The following is a 27,855-nucleotide window of genomic DNA, read 5'->3' as shown; positions in this document are numbered from 1 at the left end:
TTTACACTACATGGGCAAACCATCCTATAAATTGCTTTCTTGTTGTTGCCTCTGCATATTAAAAAGTGATCTTTTTTTATCCAAAACATTACACACTTCACCTTTATCTCATCTGTGATTTGCTTTTCCTGTGGGATACCATGAAGATGGAGGAGAATGAGCAGACGGAGATGTTGAATTTAGTCATGTTTTATGTCTGTTCTGAGTTCTGGAAATTTATAATAAGCTGTTAGTTGCTGTGTCAAAACTGTGGTGTGAAAAAGAGAGGTAGGGATTGATGGACAAATGTTTGGATGTTTGATGTGTTGAGGGCTGAGAGTTATAGGAGGGAAGAGAGTATGTGTTTCTCTCTCTCTCTCTCGTGTGTGTGTGTGTGTGTGTGTGTGTGTGTGTGTGTGTGTGTGTGTGTGTGTGTGTGTGTGTGTGTGTTGCTCATATTCCCTCCAGCTATGACTAATGTCTTTGATGGTCATAGTCAGTGGCCCATAACAAATGCAATACATACTGCTTAAACCAAATTCATCTCAATGTCATCTCGTTGAACTCTTTGTATATTAGCAACTGTGGCGTTAATCTGTGTATCATTATTCAGACACTTCTTGGCTAAAAAATATTATATTAATAATACTTGACTTAGAATGTAATGCTAAATTTGTGTTAAATTTAATAATATTTGTCAATCAAATCAAAATTCTGACTTTAAGAACTCAGGGAAGGATTAACTGACCAAAATTGTACTGTGTGAGATTTCACAAATCAAAATAGTGAAGTTAAGCACTCTGGGAAAGGTTAACTGGCTAAAACTATACTTTGAAACCTTTCACAAATCATAAGAGTGAAGTTAATGACTTGAGGGAGGATTAACTGATCAAAATTGTACTTTGAAAGATTTCACAAATCAAAATAGTGAAGTTAAGCACTCTGGGAAGGGTTAACTGGCTAAAACTGTACAGTGAAAGTTTTCACAAATCAGAATAGTGAAGTTACTGTTTGTCATAATTACACAAAAAAGAGGACTGAGCAGTAAGAAACACTGAAATGCGATTGTGAAAGTTTTCATAAATCAAATGATTTTGTAATATCATGGTCAGCATGTTTTTTGGGAATGGGTGTTAAACATGAAGAATGCCTATTTTTCACATTCATGACTAGCAGACTTACTAAGGGGTTGATAGACAAGTGCTTTGCTGTGAAAAAAATTCACAACTCAATCAGGTCAAGATGTCACTGGTTTCAGTCTTTGAATTTTTGGCATTATAGAGATTATAAAATTAAGAGTCGCTGTGAAAAAACAAAGATTTCGGACCGGAGGAACACATCACCTGAATTCACAAATCATGAATAATGACATGCAATATTATTTGCATGTCTATGATTAGCACACAGGGGATTTACAGCCAAAAGAAATCTGAATATTAAACTGCAAATCTTTACTGCGGTCAAAAAACAGAAAACATCAAAACAAAAAACAGAAAACAAGACATGACTTTTTTTATTTATGAGTCTGGTTTCTGTATTATAATCTCTACTTCTCTGAATCTCACAGGAAAGCAGTAAAGGCCACACTGGTTCTTCTGCCCCTGCTAGGCATCACATACATGCTGTTCTTCGTCAACCCTGGCGAGGATGAGATCTCACAGATTGTCTTCATATACTTCAACTCTTTCCTAGAGTCCTTTCAGGTAAACAAGCACAGTTTTGACCCTTATTAATTGTGATAAAACAGATCTGAATCTGATATTTAAAACTCAGAGGTGGAAATTCTCTAAGAATTAATTGCACCTGCTAATAGAGCTGTTTATTTGCACATGCTGTCTTTTACAAAAAAAAGTGCTGAGTTTTGTGAATAAGTCACGCTGTATAATAAGCCTAATTTGCATTGAACATAATGCCAGTGACTGAATCGGAATATGGCTCAGTGCTATTTAAGTGCATTTAGCTCTTGGTTAAACTGGATTGCAGGTGCTTAATGTATAAGATGCTGGTTTTGTGTTGAAACATCACATACTAAAGTAGTGCAGCTCTTTAGTGTATAGTTGCTTCTAATCACTAAACGCATCAGTTTAAACCAGTTGCACAATATGTTTTTTTAATGTTTTGTTTTCTATGAAGTCTCACCCACATGTTCGGAAATCCTCATTCCATTTCCTCGTGGTGCATTTCTCACATCAATCCCAAGTTGACCATGTCACCCGAAGCACACAAGGTCAACTTTATCCCCTGTTTTGCACCATTTGCTTCCTGGTGTGACCCGGGGGTCTCTCGTGAATGTTGAAGCCATGTTTTCCACAGATTCATCTGTCCCCACATCTGTCCAACTCCTCATGGGAATGACAATTCATCTGTGGGGAAAATTGAATCTTAGGGTATTAACGTTAGACAAACATGCTGAACGGTTTAAAGGCTGAATCCAGAAAAAAGTTATCTTATTAATAAAATTAAAAATATTTAGAAAAATATGATTTGAGGAGGTCCTTTTTAGGTATTTGCTTGGCAACACTTTGACAATGGAAAGAAATTAATCAAAAACAGATGTTTATATTACTACATTTTGTGAAGTCTGAAAGTGACTCAAAGCATACTAAATGTTTAAAACAGCAAATGTTCATAAAATACTAAAAAGGCAAATAATTTAATAATGGACAATACAAATAAATCTGAATATAAACATATGACAACTGCAATATTGTCCATAGTGTCTCTATCCGTATCCATTCCACTGTCGCACAATTTTAGGCAACAAACAAATTTAACAGTTCCTCATAACATACAAATAATTAATTTAGCTGTAAATGTCTTTTTTTTTTTTTTTTTTTAAAGGAAACTAACTATTTATATAAATTTTTTAATTAGATATTTTTCTATAGGTGAAAAAATGCTTACTGGGTGCATTATTATAGCATTTCCAGTGTCCTCCACAAAATGTACCATGCCAGAAAAGTTTCAAATGACCACCAGGATGTAATGTGACTATATTGACAATAAAACTCTTTATTGGTTTATTCAAAGACTTTTATTAAGAATCGTCCCATAGGGGGTTAAGATTATCCATCTCAGATAAGTCTATGCATTTTCCATCATGATGAAAGAGATTTAGAAGGGAGAGGTTGACAGTTGGTTCCCTTCTTTACAAAGTCATATCCATATGAATTTTTTTTTTTTTTTTTTTTTTTTTTTTGAGCTGTGTGAGTGATGAGCTGGGGAGTTGTGGAACATTTTCTGCATTGATGTATTTGACAGAGATTTTCAATTTCCATCTTGACATTTGCAATTTCGCATGAATTTTTTTTTGTTGTTTTCAACATCAGCAGTTTCACAAACTCATCTTTTGTTAATGTAACCCAGACACCTGCAGCATTAAAATGATTTTAGAATTGATTTAGAATTGAATTGATTGACTTAGGATTGACAGCTAATAATTTAGGCAAGGTTGAAATCATTCTTATTTGTTCCATTTTTCACATTGAATAACCTATTTCACTTGAGATAACGTGTGAGATAAAATGGGTTGTAAATGGTGACTTTAAAGTAGTTTTTAAGTGAAATTTGAGTGTATAAATGTTTATATTTCTTATTTTTTTCTTATAAATTGTCTCTTGTTCTCTTTACAGGGATTCTTTGTGTCAGTGTTCTACTGCTTTTTGAACAGTGAGGTAAGAAAGCTCTTTTCCTGGTCTTCTGTTTCCACCCTTTTTTGCACAAATATGCCCTCTGTTTTTGACTCGTAGTTCTACAACAGCGATGGGTCTCTTTGAAGTGCAATGCAAACAGTCTGAGTAATTTGGGTAATTCAGATTTCCTCAGCCATGGCTGCCCAATGATATCTGGCCAAGAAAGAATCAAATCGAGACCCTCTCCATTAACCCAAAACCACCCTTTTGGCAGTCAATAACTATAAAAACCTACTCTGCTCATAAAATATTCATTCCTGCGAGGTCTAAATCTGGCTTGTATTACATGCCCTTTGAAAAGGACAGTAAACCTTTGGGAATTTCCAGCCAAAATGTTCCTCTTTAGCGTTGTGCCCAGATCGCAAATGTAAGCACATCTTACGCATCATGTTGACCCCCTAAGTGAACACGCTTACAGGTGGTGTAAAGGGATCCAGGATCGGATCCGTCTGGGCTGTTTTGTTTGTCATTTTAGCCAGTGAACAAGTTCAGAGGAAGCAGAAAAGTGTGGGGCTTGATCTGAGGTCACCCTGAATCACAGATAGATATCAGAATACACGAGCAAAGCAGAGCGTACAGTGTTGCTTAAAGTCAAAGCGATAACATTGATCTGTTCCCGGTACATATGAAAGGGACACCGCAATGTCAGATGCAAGACCTCCAAAAAAAATACCTTCATTGGCGTTATGAACCTTCAGAAGGTGCCTTTGGCTCCATTGTGGCTATGAAAACATGTTCAGAACTAAAAGGCCTGTGGTACTAAATTACAGCTATAACAAACACTTGCCATAAGTTTCTGAAAGTCAAAAGACAACAGAGAAATGATCTGGCTTGGAAGTGCAACAAAGCACTTTCTTTCAGTCACATGATAATTTGTTCACTTTCTCTCAATGTGGTGCATCATAGTTTATTAAGGTTGAAACTATTTAAAATGATAGTTTAACCAAAAATGTTTAATCCAAAAATTTATTGTTCTTCTTATCGATGCAATAAGAACGCATGCAATAAGAACATAAAGTATACAAATACACATGAGAATCAGTGAAGTTTGAGTTTACTGAGCTTGGCTTTGACCGGTTCTACAGCTAATGCTAATTTAGAAGGAATGGTTGAAAAGAGTATAGATCAGGGGTGTCCAGTCCTGCTCCTGGAGGGCCACTGTCCTGCAGAGTTCAGCTCCAACCCCAATTAAACACACCTGAACCAGCTAATCAATATCTTACCAGTCATATTAGAAATTTCCAGACAGGTGTATTGAGGTTTGAACTAAACTCGGTTTGAACTAAACAGTGGCCCTCCAGGAGCAGGTTTAGACCTTGATACTATGATGTTAAATATGAAAATTGTTTATGACTTAATATATAGGTAAACAGCTATAAAATAATCAACATATACTACCTCAGATAGAATTATGTACTTGGGAAAGCAAAGTTAGCCTAGTGCTTGTGTGAGCTGAAAGAAAAAAATTATGTCAGGGATTATTTTCAGCAAACGCTTTAAAAGCTGTACTTCAGACCTTGCTTTAAGTGTCAGCAGTCACTGACCCAAGGGGTTTACGCTTTTTTACAGAAATACTGAGAAAGAGAGAGTCAAGCTCTTAGAGCAAAGTCAGAAGTTTCTTCTCTACATGGATTTTTGATCGCTTGGCATGAGTTTGACCTCCTTGATCTTCTGAACCCCCCACTTGACACCCACCACAGAGGTTAATTACATACAGCACCAGAGCTTTACTGTTCACTTCTGATCTACTGTGGAGACTGACCTTTAACCATCACGGGCATGGGCAACTGTTCATGCTGTGCCACGGGCTGCCTGCAACTATTTCATGCCCATTTAAAATGCCCTCGAATTTTTGAGCCAAATATATTTTGAATGCAACTTGAATGAATAATAAATCTTTTTATCTTTGATAATTAAGTTGCATAATTATTGTAGGTACACTCAAAAAAAGCCTTTAAAGCCTTAAGCCTTAAAGCCTTTTTTTTTTTTGGTTTATGAATTTCAATTGTATAGTAAAATTAATAATCAAATTTAAATAAATAATTATCACATATTCATATTATGAATTAAGAATTCTAAATGAGTAAAAAAAAATACAGCTTAATAAAACATTTTGTATAAACCTTAATGGAGTGTGTGTGTGTGTGTGTGTGTGTGTGTGTGTACACAAGTCTACTCAATCTAAAATCCTTCAGGTCCTGAGCATGAATCACAGTGACTTGAATTATAAACGTACTTGGAAGTTTTACATGTTTTTCTTCTTCAGCGGCTTGTGGTGGAGTGTTTACTGGTCTAAATTCCAGTGCAGGCAGCATTGTTGACACAGGCTTTTGTGACTACGAATCAAAAACTCAATCTATTGAGAGAGCAACAGGCGTGGAAGCTGTACACTATCTATAGCGCATTGGGGCGCCAACAGATATTTGACCATCGACCGTTTTGAAGACAGGCCCCCTACGAAGTGTATTGAATGAGATGGAGACAGAGAGGAGGTTTAAATGTTTACTCTGACATCCATCTCATTGATTTGTGAAGAGTGAGGCCTTTTACGGTGCTCAGACTTGTCTTTCTGAAAGCCAACATATTGATTCAATAAAATGCCCCCCTCCAAATTACTGTCTAAAGTGTTCTGATTTTTCGCCCCCCTGCTTCTGGTTACTTCCCCTGTATTGAAACTGTATTTGGCATTTTAGTTGTCAAAGGATTGTAACAATTTCAACCTTTTCTGACAGCACAGCTGAAGGAAATGTCATAGGTTTGGTTGCTAGGGAGAGGGCTTCTGGTTGCTATGATACAACGCTGAGTATGAAAACGATGCAGGGTTTCATTGGTGGCATATATCACACTGGTGTGATTTAAATGTTAATTATTTGAAGTTCAGAGGGTTTTTTTGGCTGGAACCAAAGCTTTACTGCTAACCTTTTTACCAGTCCATTACAGAACAGCTAAACTAATCTAAGATCAGTGTAAAATATATATGAGCTCCATGAAATCTGTTTTCTCTTTATATATATAGAATATAAACCCACTTTCACATAGTATATGCAGCATAGGCCAAACTGAAAATCATCTCAGGTTATGACTATAACCATAGTTCCCTGAGAAGGGGAATGAGACACTGCGTCTTGGATTGACGCTACGGGGAACATCATCAGTGTGACCGGTGTCTGAAGCATGTGTCTAAACACAACAATTTTATTGGCCGGTGACAGTCCATGAATTTATTACTGAAGCACCGGTGAGTATAAGAGAGGGTGCCTGCAATGTATATCATCAACTTTTTTGTCCTAAGGAGACGTGCAGGCAGGCCCGAAGCATGGCAGTGCAACGCAGTGTCTCATTCCTCTTCTTAGGGAACCATGGTTACAGTCATAACCTGAGACGTACCTTTTCAAAGTTTTGGATTGACACTATGGGGAGCAAATACCCACTCCGCTATGCTGAGAGAATGCCTGCCTCATTAGGGCTTAAGACTACCACCCTTATGGTCACAGCCTGGAAATATTGAGAACCACATACTAGAGATAGTAACGGAGCAACAAAAACTGGAGTCAGTCCAGATTCTCATTACCTGGTTCACAACCCCATGTGTTTCCTTACTTAAAGGGTTAGTTCACCCAAAAAATGACAATTCTGCCATTAATTACTCACCCTCATGTCGTTCCACACCCATAAGACCTTTGTTCATCTTCAGAACATAAATTAGGATATAAATTAGATACAATGTTCAGCGCTTCCAGGTTCTGCATCTGAACGGCGGATCAGTATTGGCCGACACTGTTCACATGAGCAGCACAACGCAGGAGCCGACCAATAATGAGTCAGCCTTCTGACGTAGAACCTTGAAGCACCGAACGTAAACAGCTTTCAAGAATGACAATTATTAATTATTAATTATTTTTCTCATTCACCCACTCCATATTTTTCTCTCTATCTGTAAATGAAACCTCTTTTCTCTGACGTATATGCTTCTCACACACACACAGTCGCTCACACATGTACCCACACAGATACGCAGGTTCACACATTTATTTCCCTGTCACACACACACACACATCCACCCGCCCACGTAAGCACACACACACCTGTTCTCGTTCTTTCTCACTCAAACGTGGGAAAGGCAGAATATAAGTAATTATTAGTCTTGTTAATATTACTCTTCGGAATGGGTGTATTTATTATATTTAAATATGATTATATAAGAACACAGATCTGTCTATGTACAAAAAAACCAAAAAAAAACAATTGTCACTTCTCTCTCCTGTTATTTTACAGCATAGTAGGATGTCTGACAAGGTTAATGTAATGAAAATTCTAGCTCTGTTATGAGAAGCAGTAGCATGAAAAGTGACAGGTTTGACAGAAAATACATGCTGCTTTTTGTTGCATGTTTGACAAATGAATGACAGAACTATATATAAGTGTAATAAATAAATGTGGCCGAATGACTTTAAAGTCACTTCATTGTTTTGTTACATCACATATTTATAACTTGTCTGTAAATTTTTATGTCATTTGTCATTTAATTTGACTTGGTATTGACTTTCTTTAAAAAAATAAATAAATAAATAAATAACTTGCCCTAATTTTGTGTGTTATTAATTTAATTTAATTATATGTTATTTCCCTCATATGTTAGCTACATTTTGGAACTAACTTGCAGTGAAACTTTTTTTTTTTTTTTATCTCTAGTTGAGCTACATTAATATTTTTAGTAAAGTGCCTTTTTTTGTCCACAGGTTCGCTCAGCCGTTCGTAAACGATGGCATCGCTGGCAGGATAAGCACTCCATTCGGGCACGGGTGGCGCGGGCCATGTCTATACCCACCTCTCCAACGCGGGTCAGTTTCCACAGCATCAAGCAGTCGTCGGCCGTCTGACCTTAATAGAAGCGAAGCGCCCGTCCCCGTTTCTTCTGCTTCTGCTCTTTCTGTCCTCAGCAAATCATCCATGTCCTCTGCAAAACCCAGGGATAACAGCTATGGGCCAAACAGGGTATGATCCTCAGCTGAAACATAGATGAAGGGTGGAAAATACACAAACAATGAGGTCCACCTGCCGAACACAGTGAAGAAGAATCTGTTTCAGAAACAGATTAGAGCATCGGTGGTCTCAGACAATGATGGGAGACTGTGGGAGGAATCTGACGCACACAAAAAAGGTCAATAAATACAGACAGAGTGTATTTATTCAATAGATAAAGTTATAAGTCGCATTATCTCCTCCTGATCTGTTTTCCTATCTTGAGTCTTCTCTGATTGGAGACCTCAGTTTATTCTTAACTTGTTTCCAGAACTATCAGAGTAGGATAATCTTGAATGTACTCTACATGGCCAAAAGTAGTGTGATTGTGAGCCAGACATGTATTTGAATGGGAGCAAATCCCTCCATCCATAGTCCAACATCTATTGGAAAACCTTCCAGAAGAGTCAAAGCTGTTAGGGAGGATAAACTTATTAATGCCAATAGTTTTGGAATTAAAGGTGCAGTAAGCGATTTCTGAGAAACGCTGTTGAAAGTGGATCGGACCGAGCGCCATGACACACTTGTAGCCAATCAGCAGTAAGGGTCATGTACACTCATGAGGGGGGTGAGGTGCCTCATGAGGTGCCTGTGTTGCATAGCATATTCATGAATTTGGGGGCAGAGCTATCAATATAGGGGTGTGATCCCTATCTTGTGATCAAGGCAGGGGCGTGTTTGTTTTGGTGATTTCAAATATCAACAGCGTTTCTCAGAAATCGCTTACTGCACCTTTAAAGCAAGCAAGCACATATGCACTCTTATTAAAAAAGGTTAAACAGGGTTCTATATAGAACCCTAGGGTTCTTGACTCAAATTTAAAGAACCCTTTATGCCAAAATGGTTCTATATAAGGAGAAATGTCTTAAACGATTCCATAATGCTTTCATGTTTGATGGGTTATTTCATTTTTTTTTGTCTAGTGATAAAGTATGTTTACAAGCATAGTTTTATTAAGATTAAAACAAAACTAATTATAGCTAAATCCGTAAAATGATCCCATGATGGGAACCCCTAGGTTCTATATATGAAGCACCTGACAGAACCCTTTAAGGTTCTATAGAAGCTTTTCTTCTAAGAGTTTGAGTTCGATGTTCAGGTGTCCACAAACTTTTGGCCATAAAGTGTATTAGTTTTAGGTTTTAGGAGTTTTAAAAGAAAACAATGTAATCAGAGGAAAAAATCAGCAGTTTTCCAATTGGAAAACAAACTGAATATCTTTGACAGATCTCAGTGTGAGCTTTGATTATCGTTATTGAATCTTTTACTTTGGGGATAAATGTATGGTGTTTTCTCCAAGTTGTTCAGATTGTGACCCCTATTCTTTTTCTTACTTTTCACTCGCTGCTCTACACGTTACTGCAGCAAGTAATAGTTTCCTCTGATTCTCATAAATTTCTGTGAGCTATCTCATTCAAATTGGATGCTTTTTGATTTGAAACGATGAGTACATCTATTGCTGCTTATAATGTGCAGTCACAAGTGCAAAAATTGTAAACAGTTCTTACAAAGACGAAAGGTACATGTTAATGCTCTCTAAGCCAGTTTGCATCCTGGGACTCAAGGATATATCTAAACCCCGGGGAGAAAGAGGAAGGAAGCTCACAGGAAAGGGAACAACATCGTGAAAGACTCTGATGCCAGCTAAAGTAGAAGACTGCACGCTCCAGTGCTAAACACTTAACACAATCTTTTAAATAAGGGGTTTATCTCAAACAAAGAAAGGATTTTGATTTTATCCTGCATTTGGAGCCTCAGCCAAGCGGGCGATTGAATGTATTTCAATTAATCACTCCAGCTCTCCTTTCCATGCACAGTTTCTTATAAATTCCCAGTTATCAAGCAGGTTTACGAGATGATCATAGTACTAAACACTTGGGAAGTTGACTCTTTCAAAAAAGACTAATTCTAATCACACATGACTGAAGGTTGTTATTGTTATTGCACAAGAGCCTTATAGGGATAAATTAACATTTTACTCACCCTCATGTTGTTCCAAAACTGTATGACTTTCTTCCAACAAACACAAAATGAGAAATTTTGAAGAATGTACATTACCATTTAAAAGTTTGGGGTCAATAAGATTTTTTTTTAAGAAATTAGAAAGCACTTATTTTAATTTAAAAATCTTCCACTCCGATATGTTATTCACTTCAACAAATCAGTGTCAGTAGCCGCGTTTCTATTACAGATTTGCGCAAAACTTTTGTGATATTTTCTAAATATTGATAAAAAACTATTGCGAAATGACGGCATTTCCATTAACCGATGTTATGTGACTAAAGTCATTCCAAAAATCATGGCAACGGATGTTGGTAGGTGTACGTATATCCCAGCCACTGCACTAGGTTATTTTTAATAAAAGGAGACATAGGCATCCAAGCATCGGTTATCCAAGCATTTATGGCAAGGAAAGCCCTTTATACTTGGGATCGGCCACGTATGAGGTGTTTCTGGGTGTTTCTCCCTCCTATCTGCTTCAAGATCTTGATTCAAATTGTGGCATTTCTTTGTTGTTTAGAATCCAGTATTCCAGTAATACTTTTGTCTTTTGTGTGTTTAATGAAGAACTCTCGTCTTCTGTCCAAACATACCGTGCCCTCTTTAAAGAATGACTGACTTTTACATACGGCAGGTGATCTGTAAATCCATTGCCGTTTTGCGAAATATTCCTTTTTCGGATTGCCTGAAAAACCACCTCATGTGAGCCTAAAGACTTTTTGGCGATATACAGTATGGGAGTTTTTGCAAAATTGATGTGTTTCCATTGGGCGTATTTTCAATTCGCAATTTCAATTTGCGCAATTAAAATGGTAATGGAAACGCGGCTAGTGAGTTAAACTCAATCAGTTTAATTTGTGAATGAATCTTTCAGACTGGTTTTGCGAACCTGGAATAATTACATTTCATGATTCAAAAAGATTTGACTCAAAAATGATCTGTTCACAAGGGATTTGTGCTTCAAGATGGAAAGTCAAATGGGTTCAGAACAACATGAGTCTGACTAAATGATGACAGCTTTCATTTTTGGGTAAACTTTTCCTTTAAAAATGTTAGTGGTTTATATGAAACAAGGTGCATTTCAACAATTACATTGCTATTGGTGGACCATATTTTTTCTAGCTTCTCTGGACAGCTGTTTTGTGTGCAAGGAAATCTCTACATTTGAAATATAGATGAGTAGTGTGCTTTTGTGTTGATCTAGGACCAGCTTCTCCAATTCAAATCCCAACAGAATCAGGCAAAAGAATCACCTCAGCAAAATCTTTATCATTAGAGAGTCAAGAGAGATCTGCATGCCTCTCATAGGGCCATTTAACGTCTATCCATGTGTTAAAACCCTCGCTAAGCTGAGCCGCCAATGACCGAGTCCTGTGACCGCTCACTGCTGACTCAGCACAGTAAAGCAGATTTAGCTTTTGTGCTATACATCCAATCAATCACATCTGATAGGGAGAGCAAGGTTGTTCAAAAAAAACTGACTCAGGACCTCCATCTATGCCTCTGTGCTATTCAGGCCTTCCTGAAGCTCTTGTGCAAGAATCATTTGTAAAGGCTTCAGCAGATTCCACATTCAGCCATGCTTGTTGTGTACATGTCCATTAGACATCTAGTTGTGTATATATATATATATATATATATATATATATATATATATAGGATGACTAGCATTGTGGAGTTTGCTTATTACCATATAGCAGTGTGTATACCTGACAAACTGAGGACCAATCTCATGTCACTGCTCGGCTAGTAAACAGAAACACAAGTTTCATTTTAGTGTTGCTACTACATTTAGGACTAAGGCTTGTTCGGTTAAATCTGTTTTGTTTTTAGATGGTGCACACTGTCATTTTGCAGAGACAATATTGAGAATTTTGGATGATATTATACAAAGGTTTTGGGTCAGCAAGATTTCTTTTTCTTTTTTCTTTTTTAAATTAATACTTTTATTTGGCAAGGATGCATTAAAGGGTTAGTTCACCCCAATATGAAAATTCTGTCATTAATTACTCACTCTCATGTCGTTCCACACCCGTAAGACCTTCGTTCATCTTCAGAACATAAATTAAGATATTTTTGATGAAATTCGATGGCTCAGTGAGGCCTCTATTGACAGCAAGATAATTAACACTTTCAGATGACCATAAAGCTACTAAAGACATATTTAAAACAGCTCATGTGACTACAGTGGTTCAACCTTAATGTTATGAAGCGACGAGAATACTTTTTGTGCACCAAAATAACAAAATAGCGACTTTATTCAACAATATCTAGTGATGGGCAATTTCAAAATACTGCTTCATGAAGCTTTACGAATCATTTGTTTCGAATCAGTGGTTCAGAGCACCAAAATCACATGATTTCAGTAAACGAGACTTCGTGTTTTGAAATTTCAATAGTTCACGTGACTTTGGCAGTTTGATTCACGCTCCACTGATTCGAAACAAAAGATTCGTAAAGCTTCGAAGCTTCATGAAGCAGTGTTTTGAAATCGCCCATCACTAGATATTGTTGAATAAAGTCGCTATTTTGTTATTTTTGACGCCCAAAAAGTATTCTCGTCGCTTCATAACATTAAGGTTGAACCACTGTAGTCACATGAACTGTTTTAAATATGTCTTTAGTGCCTTTCTGGACATTGAAAAAGGGAGTGTTATTGCTGGCGATGCAGGCCTTACTGAGCCATCGGATTTTATCAAAAATGTCTTCATTTGTGTCCCGAAGATGAACGAAGGTCTTACGGGTGTGGAACGACATGAGGGTGAGTAATTAATGACAGAATTTTCATTTTTGTGTGAACTAACCCTTTAAATTGATATAAATTGCAATAAATGCTTTTACATTATTACAAAAAATAAATAAATTCTATTAAACTTTTTATTCATGGAAGAATCCATTTGGTTTCCACAAAAATATTAAGCAATGTTTTTAACATTAATAATGACAAGAAAATTCTGCTTTGCCATCACAGGAATATATTACATTTTTAAAATATATTCAAATATATTATTGGAAATGTAATAATATTTCACAATATTACTGTTTTTACTGTATATTTGATCAAATTAATTTAGCCTTGGTGAGAATACAAGGATTCTTTCAAAAACATCTTGCAGACACCAAACTTTTGAACTGTTGTGTGTGTGATGTCGCCCCCGAAAGATGATTTATAAAAAAAAAAAAAAAAAAAAAAAAAAAAAAACTTTGACCATTTAGACTGAAATGCAGATTTAAAATGACACCACATATGGATATTGTCCTTCCGTCTGTGGTTACTTATTTTTTAAATTCTGGTGTAAAATGGCCTTAGTTTATTTCAAATTGCAAAAACAAAGGAAGATCAAATTAATCAAAAACTAAATGAATCGTCCCATCGATTTGCTGGCTTGCCAGTAAATATTCAGACAGGACTCTCTTACAGCACAATATATGCTGGACAAAAATATCAGGAGATATGGCCAGACAGTCATTAGAGGTTTATTTTGAGATCATGACTGTACATTATCCCACTTATTAGATGTATGCTTTTCATTTAAATACATAAATGGACATAAAATATTGATTTAAGTTGAAATTATTTGATTATGTCAGGAGAAAGAGTCTGTGGAGTGCTATTAAACTAGCACAGCATAAGAAATTAGTTTTGCGAGACAATTGTGCAGTTAAGTGGTCAAAAATATCTGACTGCAACTGACCAGTCAGAATCAAGTATTCCAAAAAAAAAACCATGTAACGAAAACAGAGAAAGCAAGAAACCAAGAATAGCTGGGTGCTGAATAGCAAAATTCCACAGACAGTGATGGATATGATGTGGACAGAAATGAGAGAAGCTTAGGTTACTATTTATGTCTAACAGATCTGTTTGCTGGTGCATGTGGAATCGTGTCACCTGAGGGATCTGATTTAGCATCGTAAGAATGAAGACTATCACAGCATTGCTCAGACACACTCCATCAGCCTTTGCCTGACTATTTATAGCAGTTTGACAGTAAACAGCTCAAATGTTCACTTAGTATCAAACCTAAGGGGCTACTTGTAGAAAGGCCCTTTAGAGACACATACAATCTATACAACATAAAATAATATTATAGCATTTTATCCTCTTAAAGAGCTAAATTAGCGACAAGTCTAGTGAATTAGGTGTTAGTTGGAGCCATATTCTTGTGCCCAGTAGTACCTGCAACGTCTAAACCCTTCATAAAACATAATCCAGTGTCATGTATATTGTTTACAAATCATTAATCAATGACTTTTGGACGTAGTGCCACCATTCTTCTTGATGCGAATTGATGGTTTCACTAATATGCTCTTTTCTCAGAACATCAATCTTTTCTTTAAAGGTGAAGTGTGTAAATGTATGCCATTTTATTATGCAGACAACTATATGTAAGCCGATCATAGTTTGAAAAATTGGCGCTGTGAACATTGTTCTGTTTGCTTAAGCCGATTTGATTCAGCCATTGAATTTCAGGTGAGACTGCCTGGTGTGCTGTTAGTTTTCTAGATGATCAGATTCTTGATTTTCTCTTGGCAGGTCATAAAACGAGTGGAGAATCCTTTATAGGAGGCACCCAAGCCATATCTCTCTCGGCTTTGGCCAAGCAACCACCCAGTGCTTAACTCATTCTGAATACCTTAGCAAGCACTAGAGACACATAAATGACACACTTCAGCTTTAAACCAATTGTGATTTGTGAGATTGTGTGGCCTGTGTGTAGTAGTACCACCTGTTCAGTTCTAATTTGTATCTCTCTTTCTCTTTGGCTTTTGTTTGTAAGTCATGTGACAGTCACCATTCCAAAGCAAACCACCATTCTCCATACCCTTGAACATATGTGATATTCCAAAGTAAGGCACACATGGTGTGCTCCTCCAACGTGCCTCAAAGAAGGCCTAAAACACAGTCTCTGCTTATGACTTATCATTTCATCTCTACATAACTCAATTACCTTCTACTGCTCAAAGATAAAAATGTTTAGACTCACCATTCTTGGTAAGGTCAGTGTCTGTATCAGATTTGTTGGCCGCCATCCTCCAGCCGGAATTGTACGTTTTCAGTATTAGTTCAATCATTTCTATTAGTGTTGTCTTTTTTGTGTTGGTGAGCTTGATTTTCTATATCTGGAGAAGAAAAAGACTGTGTTCTTTTGTTTCTTTTACTCACATTTATCACTATTTTTGTCTTGTTTTCCAGTTAAGATTGAATACATTTAAAGCATAAATTTACTTGAAAGTTATCATATGTAATCTTTTGTTTGTTTGTTTGTTTGTTTTAAGCATAAATGTAACAAAATGTTCTTAGGTTTTTGGTAGGTAAATGTATCTTGTTTTAAAGGTGTTTAAGTTCTTAACTGGAAAACAACACAAAAATACTGATTAAGAAAAATATTTTTGCAAAGTTTTTTTCCCCCCCCTTTTTTTATTTTTTATTTAGAGGTTGTGAAGAAGTTCTTCCAAAGTTGTGAAATGTACAGAAGGTCCGAACAAGTACAAGCTGTGTAGCTGTATTTGTGACAAAGATGTCAATATGTGATCTTTTTTCGGGTATTTCTGTTGTGTTTAGTCACTGATGTGAAAGTGTACAAAGAAAAAAATATTTATTTATACATGTATGGCACAGAAAAAAGAAAAAAACATATATATATATATCTATATATTTATCTCACTATTTAAATAGGTCAGAAAACACGAGCCCACATGTGACTCATATCAATATATTCATAACATTATTGTCCAGAATGTGTGAAGACAATGTAATCTTGTATGTCTTGCTTTTGTGATTCTGTGAGACAATCTTTGCCATCATTTCTGTCATTTCCTGCAGTGCTTCAAGAACATTCTATTTATTACTTTTGCTCATTTGTTCCTCTGTTTGTTTTATGACTGATTTCATGTTTGAGAGAATCTAGGAACTGTACAGAAATTTATATTAAATCAACTACACAAAGAGTAAAGTCATATGTTGAAGGCATATAGTACTGTGCTGATCAAGATGTGCATTAAATTGTTTTTCTTTTCTAAATCCGTTTCTTTTGTGGTGTGTTTACGTTCACGGGTCAGTATTAAAAGTTGCCATACTTCATTCAAATCATGCTGAACATAACATCGCGTCACTTTAAAGATATTGAGTTCGTTGAAAGGGCATGTCAATGACTTTAATCCTCTTAAGGTGTCATTACATCATGTTTTTGTAATTCTACAGAAATGTTTGAAAGCCTTCTTTAGGTTAACATGACATATGAGCTATCTGTAATCAAATGCTGATATATTTTCTACAGGATATGCTCTAAAGCTCTGAAATAACATGCAATCTGAGCCAGAACAATGTGAGTTTTGGAGAAAGTCGATCCGTCTTACAAGAGAAATAGTTGTTTTCGTGTTTCATAGAAAAAGGCTATTTTTATCTGGTTCATTTGGCTTGAAAAGCTCAAAATAGCATTTCTTCAAAATGTGGTGTTTCCTGCTCAAGTTCCCTTGTTGTTTCTCATTACAATGAAAAGCATTCGATTACCTTGACACCCCTTTCATAGAATCATCCTGTAGACTTTCACCTTCCATTTCTTTAATGCTTTTGCAATGACGTACAGTGAAAATGACCGTGTTCATTACAATGAAATTAATTGACTGATACACTGTGTGCGTGTGCATATAGTTTAAAGACAAAAAGAAACCTGCAAACATCAGCATTGCATAAATCAAAGAGAATAATAATAAATAATGTATCATGTAAGGTTGGTTTCCATTTTAAACAAGATAAATGCCTACGGGATCAGGATGCATTAGTATAAAATGCATAAATAGATATGGACAGTTTTATTTGTTTGATTAACCTAATGTGAGATGGATGTTTGGGTGGATGTATTTTGCATGATTACAGCTACAGTGATGCTTTTGAAAACAATCTGCTTCATAGCAATAACCATAATGGTCTTGGAAATTGTTGGAACGTCATCAACATAATAAATGAAAAAAAAATAACAAATGGATGCAAAAATATTCAGCAGGATTTTCTGCCTATATTGCTTTTTACTGATATCTGCACACCATTTACTTGCCCTCGTGTCAATCCAAACCCATAAGCTGTTATTTTTTCTGTGCATGAAAGCACATGGCTCTTGGCATATAATGACAGTTCATAGTGTTCACAGCTGTCAAGCTCCCAACGGGAAAAAAACACCAAATACACAGAATGAAAGCAGCTTATACCGCATGGAATGACATGAGGGTGAGTAAATAAGGGTAAAACTTAGGTGAACTATTCCTTTAAATAACTTCAGATTCCCACATAGGCCAAAAAAAAAAAAAGAGGTCAAAACAGAAGGTCACATTACAATGACCTCAATAAGTCTTGAAAGATCGCAGAAGAAATTGGTTTTGAACATGTAGAGCTTGCCCAGCTCAAGACCACTGAAATCCTGCAGAAATCTTCAGAATAATGTCCATAGACACAAGAGGACATTAAAGGGTTAGTTCACCCAAAAATGAAATTTCTGTCAATGGCCTCCATTGACAGCAACATAATTAACACTTTCAAATGCCCAGAAAGCAACTAAAGACATATTTAAAACAGTTCATGTGACTATAGTGGTTCAACCATAATGTTATGAAGCGACGAGAATACTTTTTGAAACACTGTTTCATGAAGCTTCGAAGCTTTACGAATCTTTTGTTTCGAATCAGTGGTTCGGAGCGCGTATCAAACTGCCAAAGTCACGTGAACCATTGAAATTTCGAAACGTTTCGAAACACTTATGATGTAATGAAGCCTCGTTTACTGAAATCACGTGACTTTGGCAGTTTGATACTCGCTCCAAACCACTGGTTCGAAACAAAAGATTCATAAAGCTTCGAAGCTTCATGAAGCAGTGTTTTGAAATCACACATCACTAGATTTTGTTTAATAAAGTTTTTTTTTTTTTTTTTGGGTGCACTAAAAGTATTCTCGTCGCTTCATAACATTAAGGTTGAACCACTGTAGTCACATGAACTGTTTTAAATATGTCTATAGTAGCTTTTTGGTCATCTGAAAGTGTAAATCATCTTGCTGTCAACGGAGGCTCACTGAGCCATCGAATTTTATCAAAAATATCTTAATTTGTGTTCCGAAGATGAACGAAGGTCTTATGGGTGTGGAACGACGTGAGGGTGAGTAATTAATGATAGAACTTTAATTTTTGGGTGAACTAACCCTTTAAAAGTGCATATAAGGACATATAAGTACTTCATGAATGTACTTTATGAAAACTGACAGCAAGGTCACTTTTGTTATCTATTACAAGTGCTTTTATTTCAGTGCGCATTTCTATTTTAACTTTAAATTGATTTTTCAGCAAATAAAAAGGGAGAGTAATGTATTTTGAAAATCACATCAAAACAGTAATTGATGTTATCTCTTAACCTAAATTAAGTAACCTCAAACTGTACATCAAACTCAATATGAGTTTATTGTGCAAATTGTAGTCATCAAACTAAATTGGAGCCATAAAAGCTTTCTTTGTTTCACTTCAAATGTCATTTGTGATTGAGTCAATGAGCTGGATATTTATGACAGATGGAGTGAACTTGACATTGAGTTACAGTAATGCGATTTGACCCACGTTACAAGACCACATATATCCGTCAACTTAATGCTGAGGAAAATTGCATATTTGCAGTTTACTGTCACCTATTAAGTATGCACAAACAATTAAAAGATGTGGCATTTTTCACATAAATTCACTTAATAGCACAAGATGATGGCAGCTTTGGGAGATCACAGCTCGCATTTGTGACACATTTATGTGCTCTAATGCGGCAGCAATGCTTTTAACAGTCCCTCGGTCCCTGCTTGAAGTTAGAAACAGCGTCATGACTTTGCCCAAGGGCAAATTGCCCTCTAAGACTGCCAGATATGAAGATGCTCACTTCCTGTTTACTTCATCGTTATTCATCTTTATCAGATTGTTGTAAAAAAAGCTGGCAGAAATTAGAGGGTCAGAAGCCAATAAACAAACATTCATGTTATCCAGATGTAAATACCTCAATTATAATTTAAAGCAATGCTCTGATCTCCATTTTTCAACAAATGACTTCATTTCAAATAAAGGTGTTTAAAAACATCTCATTTTCTTTATTTTAATGCCATTTTAAGGGCAATTATTTTATTCTGGCTCTTTTTGTCTATGAACACATGCATCTAGAAGGAATGTGAGTTAAATGTTTTTAGGTGTGTATATATATTTATACAACAGTTTGTTCTGGTTCATGAATCTGATTAGCTGAGAGGTTTTTCCAGCCATGCGATATTCTTCTAGTATCACCATGGGAACTGTTTCACCTTTTGAATCACTCCGCTTTCAGCAGCCTCACAACAAGTGTCATGGAGGACAAGCAAGCTCAATATATATTTACAGATACTACTATTATTGTTTCACCGAATGTAGTTTTAAGAGTTTTTAGGTGAGAATGTAGTTGTTTAGACCTAAAATTTGTGATTTATAAACATAGCGCCTATTTGAAAACTTGTTTAGACGCTTTCAGCAACTGACATGCATTGACTAGTGCTGTCATGGGAAATCCCCTTAATTGTTAAAAGGACAAAGACAATATTGCTTTTCTCAGCAGACATTCAAACTGATTTTGTGATTATGAATATAAGATTGACCTGAAGAATATGAGCTAGATGCAATTAATACATTCACTTAGTCGATCTCTCTCTCTCTCTCTCTCATAATAATCTACTCTACATAATACAACAAGCTTCAATGAAGCGACTCAATGTTCCTTCGTTACTAGTTCTAAAGTGACGTTTTTGAAATAAACTGTCAACTGTGGCGGAAGAAAGTAGTTCCTTACAAAAGAGGAGTTTAAAGACCCTGTTGTTGTTTCTTATTTATTTAAACACGTGTGCCATTAAACTGGTGATACAAACACAATAACACACTCATGGCCATGAGATATGGCTCTATATCAGCACAGCTGTGCACAAGGCCACAGGCTACTAGTGTGATTATATATATATATACACACCGATCAGGCATAATATTATGAGCACTGACCGATGAAGTGAATAACACTGATTATCTCTTCATCACGGCACCTGTTGGTGGGATATATTAGGCAGCAAGTGAACATTTTGTCCTTAAAGTTGGTGTGTTAGAAGCAGGAAATATGAGCAAGCGTAAGGATTTGAGTGAGTTTGACAAGCGCCAAATTGTGATGGCTAGACGACTGGGTCAGAGCATCTCCAAAACTGCAGCTCTTGTGGGGTGTTCCCGGTCTGCAGTGGTCAGTATCTATCAAAAGTGGTCCAAGGAAGGAGCAGTGGTGAACCGGCGACAGGGTCATGGGCGGCCAAGGCTCATTGAAGCACGTGGGGAGCGAAGGCTGGCCCATGTGGTCCGATCCAACAGGAGAGCTACTGTAGCTCAAATTGCTCAAGAAGTTAATGCCGGTTCTGATAGAAAGGTGCATCGGAGTTTGTTGCGTATGGGGCTGCATAGCCACAGACCAGTCAGGGTGCCCATGCTGAACTGGACCACAGAGCAATGGAAGAAGGAGGCCTGGTCTGATGAATCACGTTTTCTTTTACATCACATGGATGGCCGGGTGCGTGTGCGTCGCTTACCTGGGGAACACATGGCACCAGGATGCACTATGGGAAGAAGGCAAGCCGGCGGAGGCAGTGTGATGCTTTGGACAATGTTCTGCTGGGAAACCTTGGGTCCTGCCATCCATGTGGATGTTACTTTTGACACGTACCACCTACCTAAGCATTGATGCAGACCATGTACACCCTTTCATGGAAACGGTATTTCCTGGTGGCTCTGGCCTCTTTCAGCAGGATGATGACCCTGCCACAAAGCAAAAATGGTTCAGGAATGGTTTGAGGAGCACAACAACGAGTTTGAGGTGTTGACTTGGCCTCCAGATTCCCCAGATCTCAATCCAATCGAGCATCTGTGGGATGTGCTGAACAAACAAGTCCGATTCATGGAGGCTCCACCTCGCAACTTACAGGACTTAAAGGATCTGCTGCTAACATCTTGGTGCCAGATACCACAGCACACCTTCAGGGGTCTAGTGGAGTCCATGCCTCGACGGGTCAGGGCTGTTTTGGCAGCAAAAGGGGGACCAACGCAATATTAGTAAGGTGGTCATAATGTTATGCCTGATTGGTGCATATTTGCTTAATGAATGCACACAATGTTGTTTTTTAACAATGGGCATATATTGCATCTACTGTAATGTTGTGGTGTGGTACAGGATGACATAAAGCTTACAATTTCCTCACTGAACAACTTAAACTATATTTTTTTGCTCAGTAGGGCCACCTTTAGCTGAGCTATTTCAGACTTCTCCTCTGCTATATTTAAAAATAGCCAGCTCTGCTACTGCTCCTCCACACCTATATTTAAACTTTAGCCCAGAAGAGGACCTGAGAAGGTACATTAATTTTGAAACCAGTTTGTGACCTTACGGATGCTACGAACTAAAAGTTTATTAAAAGCCCCGCAACTATTTTTATATTAAATTCCAGGTGCATTCTGGGATTCATATTGGATTTCATATTGGCCGATAAATCTGCCCATTGTGAACATCTGGCTGCTACTGATGTGTTCTGTGTTAATTGTGTTATGCTGTAAGTATACAAATGTTAGCATAGCATCGAAACATTTAAAGATGTTTTATTGCAGTTTTTCATGCATCATCCAATGCAGCTCAACTTTTAGGTTCATAGCGATGCCACACACATGCGCATCAGCTCCAAAACTGCGCAGAGCTCGGGTGAAGATAAGGTTAAGTGCTCATGGTGCAGGCCTTGCTCTGAAACCACCTCTTATCTGCCTGACCACCCCAAACACCGTGGTTGTGTTTTAGGAGGCACACTGCTTCATAGATTAAATTGCTGTGGTTGGCTGATAGCTACAGATGGAGAATGTCAGATAATGCTGTGAGCTGTTGAGAGAGGAGCTGGAATCTCACGGGAAGTCAGGTCTGGTCAAGAAAAAAAGGTAACAGCACTGAAAAAGTAGTGATACACCTTTGTTAGGAATCTAATAAATTCTATCTGTAGCTTGGCAATTGCAACGACCTACAGTTTATTGTGATTCTTATAATTAATTAATAAATATATTTATTATAACATATTATAACATATTCCTTTATCATATTGCCATGTAAAGCCATACATTACAGTGATTTTACCATGGTAGGTATAAGCTTATTGCTTATATTATATTATAATATATTATAATTTTGTATAAAATAAAAATATTATATAAAATTATATAGTAAAATGCTCAAAATAAACAAATTATTATAAAATAATATATATGAAATAATTTGTAAATATGTTCTTATATTTTAATGTGTAATTAAATACTTCAACACTACAAACCAATGCTTTCAGAGCTTATTCATGATTGAAAAATCTTAACATGTGTGTTGCTATGCTTTGACAGACAGCTTTTACTACCACACAGACTTACACTGACATTCCATCACCAGATACCTCACGAGGGAACGTTTTTAAAGAGGAAAAATAGACAAGATCCAGGCTGAGATGGTAATATTTCTAACATCAGTGGAATGCATTAAACGTGTTGGAGCTATTTCTGAACCTCATGGATTCCTCTGTATGAAAAATTAAATGTACAAATCTGGAAGAATGTCACTCGGAATTACATTCCTCATGCATCCACTTAATTGTGTCTGGAAGCACAGGATCCCTCGATATCAGAGTCTAAATGACCAACAAAGCACTGTTTTACCTCGGACAGCAGCATGAATAACTGTCAGAGTACAGACTATTTAAAACACTGCAATCAAATGACAATAAATAGACACTGTTGACAAACCACAGAAAGATTTTTACTGTAGTTATTTTATTTACAACCCGCAGATGCATCTGAAATATTAGAGGTCATTTGTTATGTGAATATAGTTGTGCACTGGCGGTTAGACTTTGTGCACTTATTGCATTATTCTTCAGATTGAGTCATGCCCTATACATCTACTTTGTGGCAAAGTGAGAAGTAATTATTGCATTTGACCCATTAGGTAATACATCACACAAGAAAGAGAATTACTAATAGCAATATACCTGAGCATTAATTTCATCCTGGGCCTTGTTAATGCTAATATTGTCTGTAGTCAACCGTAGCAGACAGCAGTACACAAAGAATAGAGTTAATCTTTATCTAGATAACAGGCTTATCTTTCGAGCTATGCCATCAAACTTGCATGCCATGCACAGAGGGTCAAGGGTTCAGTTGTGGTGGTAACCAAGAGGGCGGACAAGGGGCAACCTCGCCTTATACCCCAAAGCATCTGAAAACAGTCTGGTCCATTAGTTGAAATGACTGCCTGGGGACTGTAATATAGGACCTTCACCCAGCTAATTAAATTATCAACAAGGCCAATTTTCTTTAAAGGAACAAAGGAAATAGGCCCATTTTGCCTGATCAGAGTCACTGTTTGATTAAGATTCCATTTTATAGTCTTAAAAGGCTCGCAGTGTTCAACTAAAATTTAAAGAACAAGAAACAAGTAAATAAAAAATCTAATAAAATGACAATTGATATTTTCTTTTGATATATTAGAGAGAGAAAATTGTAAATAATAATAATAATAATAATAATAATTAAATCTTAAAAGAAAAGAAAAAAAAAACATCAAATCAAATCCGCTCCAAAAGATCAATTATGATTGAGTTACTGGAGGAACCACTAATCTTTTTAGTTCTTGTAGGAACTTATTGCTTCACCCAAAATGGTGCCTCAAGTATCTAATCATTTTTACGGTGTCACACTCTATCACACGCATTCATAAATTTCCATAAGTGACCCATCAAAGCTTTCAGAGTGAAAAATCCGCCTACAATAGATTGTTACAGTGCTGGAAAAACACTTGATACAGCTTCACTTAAAAAAATAAATACATTAAAATTCATTCTATTATGTTCTCTTTTTTTTTTAAAGTTGCTTAACATCAAGAGGACTAAATATTTCATATAATTATTATGGAGATTCTACTTAAGCTATCTTAATAGCCTCATTATCAATAAACTGTTTTTGCTGTCAGTATTTAAGCATTTCACATCCTTTAGAAAGATTATGGACTCCTGAAAATCATTACACAACATGAGTCATTTAAAAGGATGCTGGCGTTTGAAATACCCAAAAAGGGTGTATTTCGTAACACAGCTGCCTTTCTCTACGGGCCTTTGTGAAAGAACAGGTCTGCATGACTATTTGATACGAAGCCCCAAAGACTTGGAGAGAAAATAAAAGGAGATTTCACAGTAAATTAAGATAATAGCCACAGTTGAATATGAAACATGACTGCACTGGAACTGTTTGGACAGGTCAGGCGGTGTTGCAACCGATTTGGATTTATTTACCCAAATGCAAAGCCTAATGGGTCAGATGTTAGAACGGAGCATGCCAAGTTATATTAATGAAACTGTCTGCAAAAGAAACATTGCTGTGCATTTTAGGGACGGCACACATTAAATACTAAACACACAGCGGGATTCTAATCTCATTCAAATGCCAAATAAGTTATCAAATTTCATTGCCTAACCTGCTCTGTCTTAGCTCTACTTGATATGTCAAGACAAATACTGACACATATCAGTCATGACTGAGCTGAACACTGACTGACAGCTAGAGATGGGTAAGATATCTTCCTTTGAAGAACAAAATTATTTAGTGATTATGATTCTAATGGTACTTCCTTTAAATATATATTGCTCACATGCTACAAGCACTAAAATCTATGGAAGACTTTTTTCTCAGAATTCTGACTTTGACTTTGTTTTTTTGTTTTTTTTAGAATTGTGAGATGATTTTTTCTCAGAATTGAGAAATTCTAGAAATTGAGATTCTAACTTTATAACTAGCAATTGTGAGTTTATTGCCCATTTTCACAGACAAGGTTTAAGCCAAGTCCCAGACTAAAATGCATATTTGAGCTGTCCTAACTGAAACCAACTTGCAATAACATAACTTAAAATATGTCAGTGCCATTGTTTTGTCTCAGGATGCACACTAGTAATGTTTTTTTTTTTCTTTTTTTTCTAGTGAACGTTTATAAAAGCTACTTAAATGTCCTAATGGCCGTGTAGTGTAGACGGAGATCGTTTCTGAAACGCCAGTGTAGAAGAGGATCGTTGTCATTTTAAAACACCGCTTTAAAACAAAAACGCACTAGTGTAAACGAGGCCTTAGACAAACCTTCTGCTGCGCTTCCAATCTGTGTTGTCACTCACATACTCTGGAATTCAGCAAGCATGGACATGCGCAGTGTGAAAACAGTGAAAGTCCTAATGCTGTTAGACTGTATATCAGCACTCTTGGAAAGGTGCCTGGCCATTGAAATTTGAGGACCGGAACTGACTAGTTTTAAATTAATCAATACAAGGGCAATTCTGGATCAACCCTCTGAGAATTAGACAATAACACCTAAAGTGCAATGCAGTTAGTGCAATTACACCCACAGAACACATTTCCATAAAACCTTTTAAACTTAAACAAAACTTTTTTTGTTTTGTAATAACGCTCCAGGCCCTGGATGGCAAAGTAAGTAAAAGCTTTTTTAATGGGGTTGGGCACACGTGTCAAAGCTTTACAGAATTAAAATGTTTCAAGTGTCTTCCTGCATTATTGTCCATCACCCTAAGGCTTTCTCTTCTCTTACATTTCTTTCAAACACAAAACTGTATCTTTACATCCAACATGATCTCAAACCACGTGTTGGTATTTGTAAATAAAGTTTTTTGTTTGTTTGTTTGTTTGTTTGTAGAGACACCGATAAACTCATTGCCTCAAGTCATTAAGTATGTTACACTAAATGAAATCAAGTTAAATAGAAGTCTGTCACAAAAAAAAAAAAAAAATTATTAAAAAAGTACGTGTCAAAATATGTTGCGTCGTGCACATTTCAAGACAGTTGCAAAAAAGTAATGTGCAGTGAGTGGCGCTAAAAGCTTCTTTCTTTTTATTTTTTCTGGAAAAGATGAACGTGAATATGGCGAAGTTTTTTTATGTTGGAGTTTGTACGTATCACCGCAGTTCTAAATTGAAATGTCCGGTGTTTAATCATGTTTAATAACTACGCTAAATCCTAAACCTACCCGATAGTGTTAACAAAAGCAAATGTGACATAAAAATGCAATCGTAACCTTGGCATTTTAGCTTGTTTCTGAGCTCTTTACCGTGACTTGTCTTTCACGCCACGGGATTCGTACCGTGCTCTTTACATCGCAAGTAAAATCCTGTTGAGCTACCGAGCAAGTTTATCACGTTAGTAAAACTGAACATACGGAGTTGGGTAAGTGATGCAAACTCCGAAATATATTTGTTTATAAAATCATGCACTATAGTAAAAAGTGTTTTGTGCAAGGAGCCGCGTGAAAACAAGTCTTTATTAATCCATAATCTGCCCCTGTAATCATAATTGTGTGTGTGTGTGAAAACGATTAAAAGTGCTTGCTGTTTTACTGCCTCTAGTGTTCATTTCTGTTAGAAACTGCAGCGATATATACATAGTACGTATTTTGCGTTTTGCAAAAATGTTGACACAGGTACATTTTTCCAATGAGCCTGTGTTGTTATTGTGAGTAGTACTCACTGACTTCCAGAATACAGTAAATAGTTTTATAGTTTAATTTTATTATCGTTCCCTAAAATGCCTTGACTCATTGGGAGTAAATGTGTAGGAATTGTTACATCCCCCAAACAAATAGACAAAAGTGAATGTGATATCTCGAAACGATGATGAAATGTTGTAGGGAAATATCCAACTGTCTGCTAATATTTAATTGTACTCGTGCTAATTTTGATGATGTTTATATTGTTATTCACAGGTGATTCTACATATTCAAGTTAGTATGAAACGGAAGTTGCGATAGTCTTTTTTTCCCTACTGTGATGTTTAAACGAGTAAAACGGCTGAAAATGTAGGATGGGACTTGATTTTGTGTGTTTATATGTATATATGTGTGTGTTGTCCAATGTGAATGTACATATATGTAATTTCCTCCCATGAACAGAGTTCTACCAATCTTGCAATACCAAGAGACTACCTGTCGTGTGACCATTCGAAAATATACTGTACATGCATTATAATTATTCATTCATCAATAGTGCAAACATTTGGAATTTGGAGGGTTCTTAAA

General features: G+C 36.5%; 1 protein-coding gene across 1 annotated transcript in view; it reads left to right on the top strand.

The window, feature by feature from the left end:
• The window catches only part of crhr1 (corticotropin releasing hormone receptor 1), a 131,294-nt gene extending 114,578 nt beyond the window's left edge, over positions 1–16,716 (top strand). Inside the window, exons 12-14 of the mRNA XM_051888462.1 lie at positions 1,547–1,682; positions 3,612–3,653; positions 8,411–16,716. Of these exons, the coding sequence (XP_051744422.1) occupies positions 1,547–1,682; positions 3,612–3,653; positions 8,411–8,551 (319 nt within the window). The 3' untranslated portion in view covers positions 8,552–16,716. The remainder of the gene's footprint in view (positions 1–1,546; positions 1,683–3,611; positions 3,654–8,410) is intronic.
• Positions 16,717–27,855: the final 11,139 nt, after the last annotated feature.

Source organism: Ctenopharyngodon idella, chromosome 3 (genome assembly GCF_019924925.1).
Source record: "Ctenopharyngodon idella isolate HZGC_01 chromosome 3, HZGC01, whole genome shotgun sequence".
NCBI lineage: Eukaryota > Metazoa > Chordata > Actinopteri > Cypriniformes > Xenocyprididae > Ctenopharyngodon > Ctenopharyngodon idella.
Note: the sequence above shows the minus strand (reverse complement) of the source record. Positions and strands in the feature narration are given on the sequence as shown.